At 39.5% G+C, this 14,172-nt stretch overlaps 1 protein-coding gene across 1 annotated transcript in view; it reads right to left on the bottom strand.

Moving 5' to 3' along the window:
• NPAS3 (neuronal PAS domain protein 3) overlaps nucleotides 1–13,656 on the bottom strand; it is a 589,204-nt gene extending 575,548 nt beyond the window's left edge. The window contains exon 1 of the mRNA XM_040333134.1: nucleotides 13,371–13,656. Coding sequence (XP_040189068.1) covers nucleotides 13,371–13,519 — 149 coding nt within the window. The 5' untranslated portion in view covers nucleotides 13,520–13,656. The remainder of the gene's footprint in view (nucleotides 1–13,370) is intronic.
• Between the last annotated feature and the right edge of the window lie 516 nt (nucleotides 13,657–14,172).

Here is a 14,172-nt window from a genome sequence, read left to right as displayed (position 1 = left end):
TCACCTGCAGTACACTGCAGTCAAAGTGCAATATGGTCTGATCAAAAAAATCTTAACCACTTCAGCCCAGAAGGTTTTACCCCCTTCATGACCAGGCTATTTTTCGCGATACAGCATTGTGTTACTTTAACTGCCAATTGCAACGACCCTGCAACACTGTACCCAAATAAAAGTGATGTCCTTTTTTCCCCCACAAATAGAGCTTTCTTTTGGTGTATTTGATCACCTCTGCAGTTTTCGAATTTTTGCGCAATAAACATACCCAATAAAAAAATGTAAAAAGAATCAAATTTCTTCATCAGTTTAGGCCAATATGTATTCTGCTACATATTTATGGTGAAAAAATCCCAATAAGTGTATATTGATTGGTTTGCGCAAAAGTTTTAGCGTCTACAAACTATGGGATATATTTATTGAATTTTTATTTATTTATTAATTTTTCATAGTAATGTCGGCGATCAAGGATTTTTAGCGGGACTGCGACATTGCAGTAACAGTTTTTGGGGACCGGTGACACCAATATAGTGATCAGTGCTAAAAAAAAATGCACTGTTAAGCCCCATACACACTATCAGTTTTCCTGCAGGTTTTCTCTTCAGGTTTACCAAAACCATGTAGTGCAAGGTCCTGCCTGATTGCATACAAATTGAAACTCTTGAGGTTTTACCTCATATTAGATGGTTTTGGTAAACCTGAAGAGAAAACCTGCAGGAAAACTGATAGTGTGTATGGGGCTTCACTGTACAAATGACACTGAAAGTGAAGGGGTTAACATCAGGGATATTCAAAGGGTAAAATGTGTCCCTGGGGGGTTCTTTCTAACTGTGGGGGAGGGGGATGTGCTTTGACTAGGGGAAAACAGAGATCCGTGTTTCTGCTTAGCAGAAAAACACAAGACCTCCATTTTGCCCTTTGACAGAACGGCGGTCTGCCTTGTTTACATAGGCAGACCACGGTTCTGCCTCTCCTGAGAACGATCAGCCGGTCCCGACAGACATTGCATCCACTGGAGCCGCTTATTGGCTTACGCTGTGTCCAATCACAGCGAGAGTGGGTCACCGGTTGTGTGTGCGCCCCAGACCCCATGCACAAAATCACGTACAGGCACATGTTTTTACGCAGGAGGGCCGCCCCCGGTGCAGTATATCTGAGTGGGGTGGTCCAGAAGTGGTTAAAGGACGTATGAAAGAATTTATGGAACTCACAAGACTGCTAAGGAGTATAGGATTATAAAGACTTGGTCTTCATCGCTCAGGCAGATACTCCACAAGACAAAATTAATTGCTACATTCCTGCCAAGATGTTTGAGTCATTTGTTAAAAAAAGTGTTACAACTTAAAGACCATATCACGTTTTAGGAGACATTAATGGAAAAGTCATTTGGGGGTTATAAAAAAAAAAACGATTTCTTACAGTTATTTTTGCTATATATATATTACATTTATACTTTATAACCAGGGGTCAAGTCCTGGGGAAAAAAGTGTGGGAACTCCCACCCAAAATCCACTCCCCCACCAAAAAAAAAAAAAATTATACGCTCATATGTATAATTACTAAACCGCATGTTTTTCTTTAAGCAAGTTCTTTATAAATCTCTCGATAATTTGCGGCAGACCTCCACAATGTCTCCTGGGAACAATGAAAAAAGCTCCCAGGAGACATTGCGGCATCAAGGAAGTGACGGAATACCCGCACACTACCCGATGAATCCATATACAGGAAGCGGCCGGGAACATAAAGGATTACTAAGGTTCGCCTACCCCTGACAGTGACTCGAGCTGGGCATCGCCGCTTAGTGAAGGATTGGCTCGGGTGGCTTGGCTGCTCTCGGCTGCTCTAGTCCTGCAAAGGGAACTGCGTTCCTGCTGAGAAAAAAGTGCAGGAACCCCGTTCCCATGCGTTCCCGCAGGACTTGAGCCCTGTTTATAACATACCATATTGCATGACTAGTAATGGCAATTTTAGAAAACTACACCCATGCATTATAATATAGTCTTCACAAGTTAAAATGGATATTCACTTCAATTATCCGATCATATGAAGAGCAAATCTAAGTATACTTATTTTATCAGCTCATGATTGGACCATTGAATGGAATATTTACACAATTTATTGTGTGAAGAATCTCAACCTCTTCAGTCGCTAGGCCCGAAGGCCTCAACATTACATTTTAAAGCCCACACTATAAAGCTTTAAGTTTTATGGATAACATATTTAGACCATACATACTCTATTAGATTTGAGGGTTCAACTTCAATTGAAGTAAATCTGTGAAATGTCAATGCTATCTGCAACCATAATAAAAACAGAAGGTCTGCTCACTCTACCTTGGTCTACGCATTATGAATTCTCCAGCTTTAGCTCTCTCGTGTGCTTCTCAGCTGGTCCATACAACATCCCTTTATCACTATGAGACACAACCAAATGTCCAAAATCGGTAGAGCGCACAACACCCGGCATTTCGGGGGTTTCAGCAACTGGGGTCTATGAAACACCAGAATACCATCAGCAAGGCATGTTCAACTAGTATGATTGCCTGGTAATCTCCAACGTGTCTAGATAAAAAAAATGTCATAGCTTCAAGAACCCTGATAACAAACATACTTTACTCTGATAACTGTATGTGGTGAATACCTGGAATGATAGTATCCACTAAACTTATTTTTTTATATGACTTAAGCCTCATACACACGACCGAGTTTCTCGGCAAAAACCAGCAAGAAACTTGCTGGGAGATATTTTTTTGCCGAGGAAACCGGTCGTGTGTACATTTTCATCGAGGAAACTGTCGAGAAACTCGACGAGCCCAAAAAAAAGCAAGTTCTCTATTTCCTCAACGGGAATGGAGAAACTTGCCTTGTTGAGTTCCTCGACAGCCTAACAAGGAACTCGACAAGGAAAACTATGTGTTTCGCCCGTCGAGTTCTTCGGTCGTGTGTACGAGGCTTCATAGTTTCCTTGCACAAGCATACCAAGCTCTCCAACAAAAGTGGCATTTGCAGGAGTTGGGACAAACCTTTTAACACTGGTAAGGATGCTCACAGAGGTCACCTTTCATTCCAGGGTTCGACAAACCCGGGCGCCAGGTCGCATTTGCGACTAGAATTAGCGACCTGGGGCGGCACAGCTGGGGTATCCTGTCTCTCCGTGCATCCCCCCCCCGGCGCGAACGTGTTGGGCCACGCTAGCCAGTAATTAAGGCCGCGGCTTTGCGGCCTTCTGCAGTCCTATGCTTCTCTGGTGCCCTCTTGTGGTGGCCGTTGGTATGACAAGACAACCAGCAATGCTAATGGAGCTTCCCCTGCCTGTTTTTTTCACTGCCCGCCCACCTCCTTCCCTTTACTTAGAGCCCCCAAACATTATATATATTTTTTTTATTCTAACACCCTAGAGAATAAAAAAGGCGGTCGTTGCAATACTTTCTGTCACACCGTATTTGCGCAGCGGTCTTAAAAGCGCACTTTTTGGGGAAAAAATACACTTATTTTAATTTTAAAAATAAAGACAACAGTAAAGTTAGCCCAATTTTTTTTTATATTGTGAAAGATAATGTTACACAGAGTAAATTGATACCCAACATGTCACGCTTCAAAATTGCGTCCGCTTGTGGAATGGGGACAAACTTTTACCCTTTAAAATCTCCTACAGGTTGTTTTAAGTTACAGGTCTAGGGCTAGAATTATTGCTCTCGCTCTACCAACCGCGGCGATACCTCACATGTGTGGTTTGAACACCGCTTTCATATGAGGGCGCTACTCACATATGCATTCGCTTCTGCATGCGAGCTCGGCGGGATGGGGCGCGTTCCAACTTTTTAAGCTGGCTCCTAGATTCCAAGCAAATTTGTCCATCCCTGTTTTATTCTATTGTTAAAAAACATTGCTTTCTGCTGTAACTGCCAAAACATTGTTGGCTTTCATTTGTATGTTGCTTACTATATACTATTTTACATCCTAAGGCTACCCTGGTCACAAGGGGAAAGACCTAATCGTATGTGTTTTTTCCATCTTGATGTACTTTTCAAGCAGCACTTTGCTGTTTATTTTTCTCAAGTTCTCTTGCAAATCCTTTTTTTTACATTCCCCAAGTTTTCAGCCAGGGAGCACGTACAGTAAACATCACAGAAGCACCCATTGACATAAGGACTACACTTCCCAAGATGCTTTGTGTGTTTATCATATAGCACATGCCTGCTCTATAAATAGGCTTTCTGCTGGTCACTCCTGCATCTGATTCCCACTGTCAATGTAGAGCTGGCGGATGAAGCATCCTCCTTGTTTCTTAGCAGCGGCTTCTCATGTAGCACCTTTTCCAGTCAGGAATGTGCATGTGGCTATGCTGGGGGGCCTATCTGTGCAGCTTCTCGTGTAGCACTAATCCCAGTCAGGAATGCGCATGTGGCTATGCTGGGGGGCCTGTCTGTGTGGCTTCTCATGTAGCACTAATCCCAGTCAGGAATGCGCATGTGGCTATGCTGGTGGGCCTGTATGTGCGGCCTCTCATGTAGCACTAATCCCAGTCAGGAATGCGCATGTGGCTATGCTGGTGGGCCTGTCTGTGTGGCTTCTCATGTAGCACTAATCCCAGTCAGGAATGCACATGTGGCTATGCTGGTGGGCCTGTATGTGCGGCCTCTCATGTAGCACTAATCCCAGTCAGGAATGCGCATGTGGCTATGCTGGTGGGCCTGTATGTGCGGCCTCTCATGTAGCACTAATCCCAGTAAGGAATGCGCATGTGGCTACGCTAGGGGGAATGTCTGTGCAGCTTCTCATGTAGCACTAATCCCAGTCAGGAATGTGCATGTGGCTATGCTGGGGGGCCTGTTTGTGCGGCTTGTCGTGTAGCACTAATCCCAGTCAGGAATGCACACGTGGCTACGCTGGGGGACCTGCCTGTGCAGTTTCTCATATAGCACTAACCCCAGTCAGAAATGCGCATGTGGCTACACTGGAGGGCCTGTCTGTGCGGCTTCTCATGTAGCACTAATCCCAGTCAGGAATGCGCACGTGGCTATTCTGGGGGACATGCCTGTGCAGCTTCTCATGTAGCACCAATCCCAGTCAGGAATGCGCATGTGGCTACTCTGGGGGACCTATCTGTGCAGTTTCTCCTGTCGCACTAATCCCAGTCAGGAATGCGCATGTGGCTACACTGGAAGGCCTGTCTGTGTGGCTTCTCATGTAGCACTAATCCCAGTCAGAAATGCGCATGTGGCTATGCTGGGGGGCCTGCCTGTGCGGATTCTCATGTAGCACTACTCCCAGTCAGGAATGCGCATATGGCTACGCTGGAAGGCCTGTCTGTGCGGCTTCTCATGTAGCACTAATCCCAGTCAGGAATGCGCATTTGGTTACGCTGGGGGGGCCTGTATGTGCAACTTCTCATGTGTCAGTATTCCCAGTTGGGAACGTGCATGTGGCTACGCTCGGACTCCAGTGTAGCCACCTCATAAGAGGAAATATAGTGGCAAATACCTTCTGCAGCATGGGGGGACCTGGGAGGAAAATGACTGCGCATATGTCTAATCAAGCGAGACTAGCAACTTATAGAACATATTTTAAAGGTTTAATAACACTTCAACATCTGCTAATGAAGGCTAAAGAAGTATGCCAAATAATTTATATAGAGTAACCTGCTACATACATGAATTGCAGAACAGAGAATATCTGGACTACATCGCTAAACTGGTTTATATGTAAGAACCAGTGTTTCTCAACTATGGCTACGTAGACCCAAGGGGTTTCTTTGTTGTCACTAGGGATACCTTTACCAGTGAGCAGTGGTGGACTGATCTCCAACCTACACCAACCTCCCATGTAATAGGCAATTTTCCACTAAGCACCAGTGTAAGGGGGTCACTTCTACATTGATCACTAATGTTAGAGGACACCACAATTTATACGCTTCGCCTTTCATTCTGCAGTTTATTCAAAGAATATCACTCAAACCATTTTGGTGGGGGGTCTCTAAAATGATCTGCCCTGTGTGTCAAATACGCAGGGTACGCCACATTCCTTTGAAAGTATTATGAATTTATTGATCACATTAATGTATCCTGAGCTGAGTAGACACCAGGGTTGATTTAGTAAAGGCAAATAAGCTGTGACCTTTGGATGGAGGTTGCACTTTTTATAGGAATTTTCCCCTAGGCTTCCAGAAGGCTGTGAAGTTTCACTTTGCAAAGAATATCCGATCATGGGAAATAAAAATGCAGCACTTTTCCTGGAATGTGATTGGATGATGGAAGTCAGCAGAGTTTCACCTCATTTATTAAGCTCTGGGGATAATTTCCTTGCAAATTCCAACTTCCCTTGCAAAATGAACAGTCTGTTTGCCTTTAGTAAATCAACCCCAATGACCCTCTCACGCTATCAATACAGTAAATATTTATAAAAATGTATTTTTCTCTTCTTCTTTTTTTTTTCTTGCTATTGCGCTTTCTCTTGTTCAAACTCTCTGACTAATAATTGCTGAATAAAAAGTATTTGATATCTTTTTATATAAGTATTTATTATTAATATTTTATGAACTGCAAAGCAAGTATATTCATATGTTATGTAAAATAATTGCAGCTAATTTACAGACAATATTTATGCTAATTCATTTTAAATCATGATACAACGCTGTTCTGCTGAATGAAAACAATATGCTTAAAATAAGGAACAGCAGGACAGACAACGCTCCAAAAAAAAATCAAATTTACCCTCTCCCAGTATAACAGCTAACACGTCGCAGGGTTAAATCATCTAAATACCATTTGCATTTAAAATGGCTATATAAAGCAATCCTATTTTGATTTTAGAAAATCTATGCTAGTCTTTGGAAGTACAAGCAATCAGGCGTCTGCTCCAATTATATCTGTCATCCGCACCTTTGGAGATTTGAATCATAGCTCCTGTATGTGGCCACTTCTCTTCCTTAGCATGTTTTGCTCTCAATGCAATAGCAGGTTCCCCTAGTCTACTCTGTGTAAGCTGTACTTAATATAAAGCAGGTGCTGCGTATCAGCTACTTCCCCGTTGCCAGAAAACGAGGTAAAAGTTTGTGTTGGTTGTATGTACTACAAATATAAACTATGTTGCGCATCAAAGGTTTTAAGATGCAGCAGCTGAGGAAAGATAGGAAAGCGAAATCATTTGATACCTCGCGGAGTGGGGAATAGTGATCGATTTATTTTGGTTATGTGTACTGAATACAACAGCCCCCCATATAGAAACATTAACCTGATATTCACATCGTTCTGTTTACGATTTTATCTCACCTGGGTTTTTACGGATATCCTGCATATTAATCCTGTGTTGGCCATAGCTTTTATATCTTATCATCATCATGACTTTTTTGAAGGGCAGAATTTTTTTTTTTTAATTAAGTCATTAAAAAAAAGGGAGATATATTTATAGCTTTAAAAAATTGCATCTTTTTCATAGATGCTTTTTTTTCTAAGGGCAATTAAGCACTGAATTATGTTTGTTCTGTAAATTAGGCATTAATTTACTAAGAGCAGTTAAAGTGGCTATAACAGAACTATCTCTACTCCAGCCATTGTAGATTCTGTAGTATGGGTGTTACAAGTAAAAAGTAAAGACCAAAGGAAGTCAGCTGCGTGTGCTCCGAGCTTTTATCTTACTTTCAAATAGTATCCTGGGTAGCCAAGCCACCTACTGCATCTAAAATCCATTGTGTCTTTTACATGAGAACTTGTTACATATCTTCAAGTGAGCTATGATAAAGTTGAACTAACAAATGTAAAAACCTTTATCTATTTATTTTTATATCAAATTATTATCCTGGGTAGCCAAAACTACTCAGTACATCTAATGTCCATGTAAGATTATCTATCTTTTACATGAAAACTTCTTACATACATTCAAAGAAAAGGCACTGATTTATTTAAGTTGAACTAACAAATACAATAACTTGTATCTACAATTTAAAATGTAATTCAAATTATTATTTTGGGCAGCCAAGCAACTCGGTGCATCTAATATCCATTTAGAGAAGGAGATCCTACTGCTATTAGGGGCCCACCTATCTCTGGTTTCCTCCATCTTTACATCTGCTGCTGGCAAAAAGTACTATTTAATAGGATAGCCTTCCCACTGCCATCATGGAATGCAGTTGTTTTGCTCATAGAAGTAAATGGTTCCACAAAAAAAGCACAACAAATGTTGGGGAGTTCCAATCGTTTGATGAGGCCTGCAGTGGCTATTTTCTTGACCATGGCCTCCTGGCTGCACCTTGGTATACACTCAGATATCAACATTCTAGACTAAGTAATACCACGACAATTCATATATGAGATGCCCCGTGACCAAAGGTGTTCTCAGGCCTCGTACACACGACCGAGTTTCTCTGCAAAAACCAGCAAGAAACTTACTGGGAGATATTTTTTTGCCGAGGAAACCGGTCGTGTGTACATTTTCGTTGAGGAAACTGTTGAGAAACTCGACGAGCCAAAAAGAGAGCATGTTCTCTATTTCCTTGACGGGAATGGAGAAAATTGGCTTGTCGAGTTCCTCGACAGCCTAACAAGGAACTCGACGAGGAAAACGATGTGCTTCGCCCGTCGAGTTCCTCGGTCGTGTGTACGAGGCTTCACACTATGATCTAAAAGCAAAGCACAACATTTGTGCTCTTTCCACCTTTTAACAGAAGAGTATTACGGCAAAGGAAGAACCCTATCTCCGCTAACCCTATGGCCAAGCCAGAGCTTCTTATATTGCCTTCTAGTAGAAAATACATTGTAGAAAAGAAGGGGATGTGTTTGTAATGTCTGGTTGTACTAAAAGGATATTAACAACTGTTTTATTGAAACGTCATTTGGGATTGTGATCGGGAAATGTATAAATTAACCCTAGAGTGAAAATTGGCATCTTTGAGCAATGGAAGTGCTTGTAGTTGATCACAGATTCTTGAACATACCGGGAAAGCTTTATGACCAACTATTGGTCATTCCCTTATTTATATAGGGAAAGGAACATTTTTTTCGACATTCAAGCACCTCATGCAAACATTTGACAAGTCAGAGAAAAGTTGAAGTGGATCGTTGTGGGGTGTAGTCCACATGAGGATGTCTAGATCTTCTAGCACCTTTTCAATCAGAGATCTGTCTGTCTGAGGCATCATAATGGTGAAGCAATGTAAACACATTACTATGATAGAAGGACAGGCTATATAGACAGTCGAAGAATGCCACTTGCCGATAGGCACAAAACATTTTAGTAATTCTGCAGTTCTCTCGTATTGAAGCTCTGGTGATACACTACCCATAACAACGCATACCTATGCTCTAGAACTCCAATTTTCTTGCATCCTACAAAGTCAGAGATAGAACAAAACCAGTGGACATCAAGCAACAGATAGCACACAAGCTAACCGCTCAGATTTTAAGTAGACTGATCTGCATTGACAGGGTCGGAATATTTACTCTATCAATCCAATCTAGGCATAAGCAATGAATAAACTGTCAATATCTCAAATGCATTATCATACTTTTCTAAGAAACATATACGGTAAATACATTAAATGTCATTCTCAGACTATAGGGGAAAAAAAATGTTCCTTTTTATTTTCTGCAGTAAATCCAACCTCCCTGCTTGGCCTCCTTTCATATTCAACAACCTCTTTGCACACTTACTGATCCTGTCTCTATAGGCGGAGAAAGGGTTAACGTAATCAGGATTATGATCGCTTCTGTAATCAGCGTTAGCAAAAAGAGTATTGCTATTTTCCTTTGAAAGATGCTGCAGTGATGTGTGAAGGAGCAGACATCGTGTACTATAGGAATGCTTGGTAACATACATTTTTAAAAGATAAAGCACCAAATTAAATAACACATTGTAGGAATTAAATTTAGGTTTAAACGCCAGTAACAAAAAAAAAAGACTAAAGCCACATATACATATACACATATATATATATATGTATAAATATATATATAGATAGATAGTATATCTACTGAGGTGCAGGCGTAGCATGAATACTTTTATTTGTTACTATTAATATAAATATTATTTTTTCTCTTGTTTGCAAAAAAAAATAAAAAATAGCAAACTTATACTATGCTATAGTAACAGAAATATATTCAAGAATAACACACAGCACTTCATGTTTAGTATTTAGTAGACTTGTGTCATTACACTGGATAATGCCAATTCTTTGAACTTGACTAATACCATAAAAAAAGTTTCTGGAAATGCCCAAGGAACAAGCCTAGCATAAATCAGGTAAAGGAATAACAAAAACATAAGATGACTTAATAATATAAGTTTTATCCCTAACATTTTTGGCAAAGCAATGTCTTGTGTCATGGTGTCTCTTTTTTTTTCTCTGTATAAGTTTGTGTTTAACGAGATGTATTATTGTGTTCGATTGCAAGCTCTGCGTTGAAATCAATGTCTCATTGTCTTTCTTGGCTGACCTCTGCTCCCCCTCCTTCCCTTGTCCCCATCCTATGACTGATCCCTAGCACTTTGGGGAGTGACAGGCCATTTCCATATGTTCTGATAAACAAGGTGCGGGTAGAGAGAGGAATATGATTAACCCCTGCTGATTTCCAATTCTCATCCACCTCTGAAGGACACGGCTTGCAGAGTATTAGAGCTTCAATCACATCCAAAGATTGGGATGGAGAGATACTCGCAATGCCTTAGAAATTGCTCATAATAGGCCAACAACTAGGAACCAAATAGAAACCTCTAATAGAAATGTACAAGCGAGGTTTACAGAAGAAAAAACACAATTTAAGCAGCGGCAAAAAGCTATAAAATAATATATCTGAGTATGTATCCATATATAACTATACATACTACAGTATATATTGTCTATGTGCAGGCACCTGTCATAGAAATGTAACCAAATCCCCACACTTATCTCCTTGAATCTAAAGTGTCTGCAAGAAATATGTATAACCTTTTTTTACTTTTAAACCACATACATCACATACATAAAAAAAAAAACAATAAATAAATGCCAGATATCATGATCTCAATATATTTCAGGAACTGCCTTGCTTATTTATCTAATACTTCAAATAAATGAAAATGTTCACCTTAATATAGAATCATACATTTATAGAGCAACACACTAAAAGGGTGATCTAGAAAGAGCAACAATATATATATATATATCAATATATATATATATATATATATATATATATATATATATATATATATATATATATAAATATATCTATATGGATAAAAAAATATAGATATATACATAAATATAGATATATATAAATTTTACATATGTATATATATATATATATATATATATATATATATATATATATATATATATATATATATATATATATATATATATATATATATTTATTTACATATATATATATATATACAGTATTTATATATATATATATAAAAATATAAATATCGATATATATATCTATATATATATATGTAAATATATATATATATATGTATATATATATATCTACATATATATGTAAATAAATAAATATATGTTTATATATATATTTATATATATATATATATATATATATATATATATATATATATATATATGTAAAATTTATATATGTAAAATTATGTATATATATATATATATATATATATATATATATATATTTTTTTTTTTATATATATCACAACGTAATCATAGTTCATTAAATTACCTTATGCCAGACTTTATGGTCAGTCCATTAATAATAACCGAGTTGACCATGCCATAAAGCCGATATATATATATATATTTATTTATTTATATCACAGCACAGCTTTCATTAAGCACATATGAAAGAGACACACATGCTGCATGTGGACATAAGTGAGGATGATTATATAATAATGTCACATGTGTTACTACTGAACATTTGGAAAGTGATCTGCAGCCGTCCCATACTTCTCAATAATGTTTCAGATAGATAGCGGCAATGACAACAGACAGTAACAGCCACATATAGTGATGGATAAATAGTACAGACACATACATAATAACAATGTCTAGGCAACTGGATCAAATGATGTTTTGATATTAAAGCAGAGAATAAAAAATAAATAAAAATAATGATAAAGGAAAAATGTTTGCATACTCATATATGCATATTCACTTTTTACTACTAAAGTAATGATGGTAATGATGAGGATATACATATATGATGATTGATTGATATGTATATGTACATATAGTGATATAATAATGATATATATTATCACTATTAAAGTAATAATTATATATGGTATAAACATACACAGTATAACTATTAAAATAATAATGATATATTATAGATACATACATGTGATGATAACGCAATATATTTTTTATATGTATAGAAAAGTACTAAAGTATTGATATATATTATTTTATATTTATGTATCAGTGTGTGTACCAAATCTATTATGTCTTTGTAGGTGGTCAGAAAAGTAACATATTGAAGCCCTCTATCTATGTATCTATCTTTCATTGCAGGTGAAGATCAAACTTCTCTGGATGAGGGATTCCCAGGGACATATTTACAGAGAGAAGAAGACTCATGCCAGACTGGCTGGAGGGCACAGAACAGGGCAAGACGGAAAACTAGTTTAAAAAATATCAGAGAATGGGAAGATGGGACTCCTAACACAAATATATATATATATATATATATATATATATATATATATATATATATATATATATATATATATATATAATCCACAATGTCAAGAAATAATGCACATAATATAAAAGCATGTATAAGAGTATCCATATAGGAACACATTGAAAGTGTATATAAAAATTGTTTTATATAGATATATATATATAGATGTATGGTTATATACCCAATTGTATGTTTAGATAGATAAATATATATGTGCATATAAACTACAATTGCATCCAGCATTCCAGCGTGTCAGGGTATAAATCTTAGTGGGATGTCCGGTTGGCAGGTGATAATAAGTTTGTGCCCCGGGTGTGATGTGGGTCCATCCCATACAAAGTACAGGGAAGTGTCTGGGAGTGATCGGAGTGATGATCGGATGATGATCGGATTATGATCGGTGGTGATGGATGGATCCCCCCCACCATGTTGTATAAATGGTCTCCCGGTGTCACCCCCCTGGCCGGGCATTGTGCCCCGGGACATGTCCCCATTGAAGGTGTGTGACCCCCTATGATCGGTGACTCACCATAGCCAAGTGCCCGACATCCCCCCGCCGGAGCTCGGAGGACCTGCCAGTAGGAGGGTTGCCTTGAGGAATGGCACAGAGCTCTGTATACCCCGTTGATGCCAGGGATCGCAGATGGGGGGGGGGGGGGGTGGTGGGGGGGGGGGAGGGGGGGGGGGAGAGGTGCCCATAGAAGAAGTATGGAGGCATGCACAGCACACAGTCCGCACTCACCGCTGCTGGTACGAGCTGACCCCGGGCACATTGTGCGGGTGGTTCCCGTTGGTTCCCCCGCTCCTGGCCGCCCCGGGCTCGGGAGGAGCCCCGCCAGCCCCCGGAGCCGCCGTCACCTGCACACTGAAGTCGGGGAAGATCCGGATCATCGCGGCGACCGATGAGCCACTAAATCCGGGCAGATCGCATCCCCTGCCCGGGGAATCCCGCACACCATCCGGCACTGAGACCCGGGAGAGAGACGGGGAGACAGACACAGAGGAGAGGAGAGAGACAGAGGGAGAGGAGAGAGACAGAGGGGGAGAGCAGAGAAGAGAAAGAGAGAGAGAGAGAGAGAGAGAGAGAGAGAGGGGAGCCTCACACCATCCTCCTACTGAGCACTGCCTGCTACTACTGAGCTGCAACTAGTGACTGGGGACTACACACTGCACCGGGGAGAGACTACATCTCACATCCAGTCCCCATCTATATACACAACCTCATCTATATACTGTGTGTATACACATCTCCCCATCTATATACACAACCTCATCTATATACTATGTGTATACACAACACAAATCTCCCCATCTATATACACCTCATCTATATACTATGTGTATACACATCTCCCCATCTATATACACCTCATCTATATACTATGTGTATACACACCACACATCTCCCCATCTATATACTATGTGTATACACATCTCCCCATCTATATACTATGTGTATACACATCACACATCTCCCCATCTATATACTATGTGTATACACATCACACATCTCCCCATCTATATACTATGTGTATACACATCTC

Source organism: Rana temporaria, chromosome 13 (assembly GCF_905171775.1).
Source record: "Rana temporaria chromosome 13, aRanTem1.1, whole genome shotgun sequence".
Classification (NCBI taxonomy): domain Eukaryota; kingdom Metazoa; phylum Chordata; class Amphibia; order Anura; family Ranidae; genus Rana; species Rana temporaria.
This window is presented reverse-complemented; position numbering and strand designations above follow the sequence as displayed.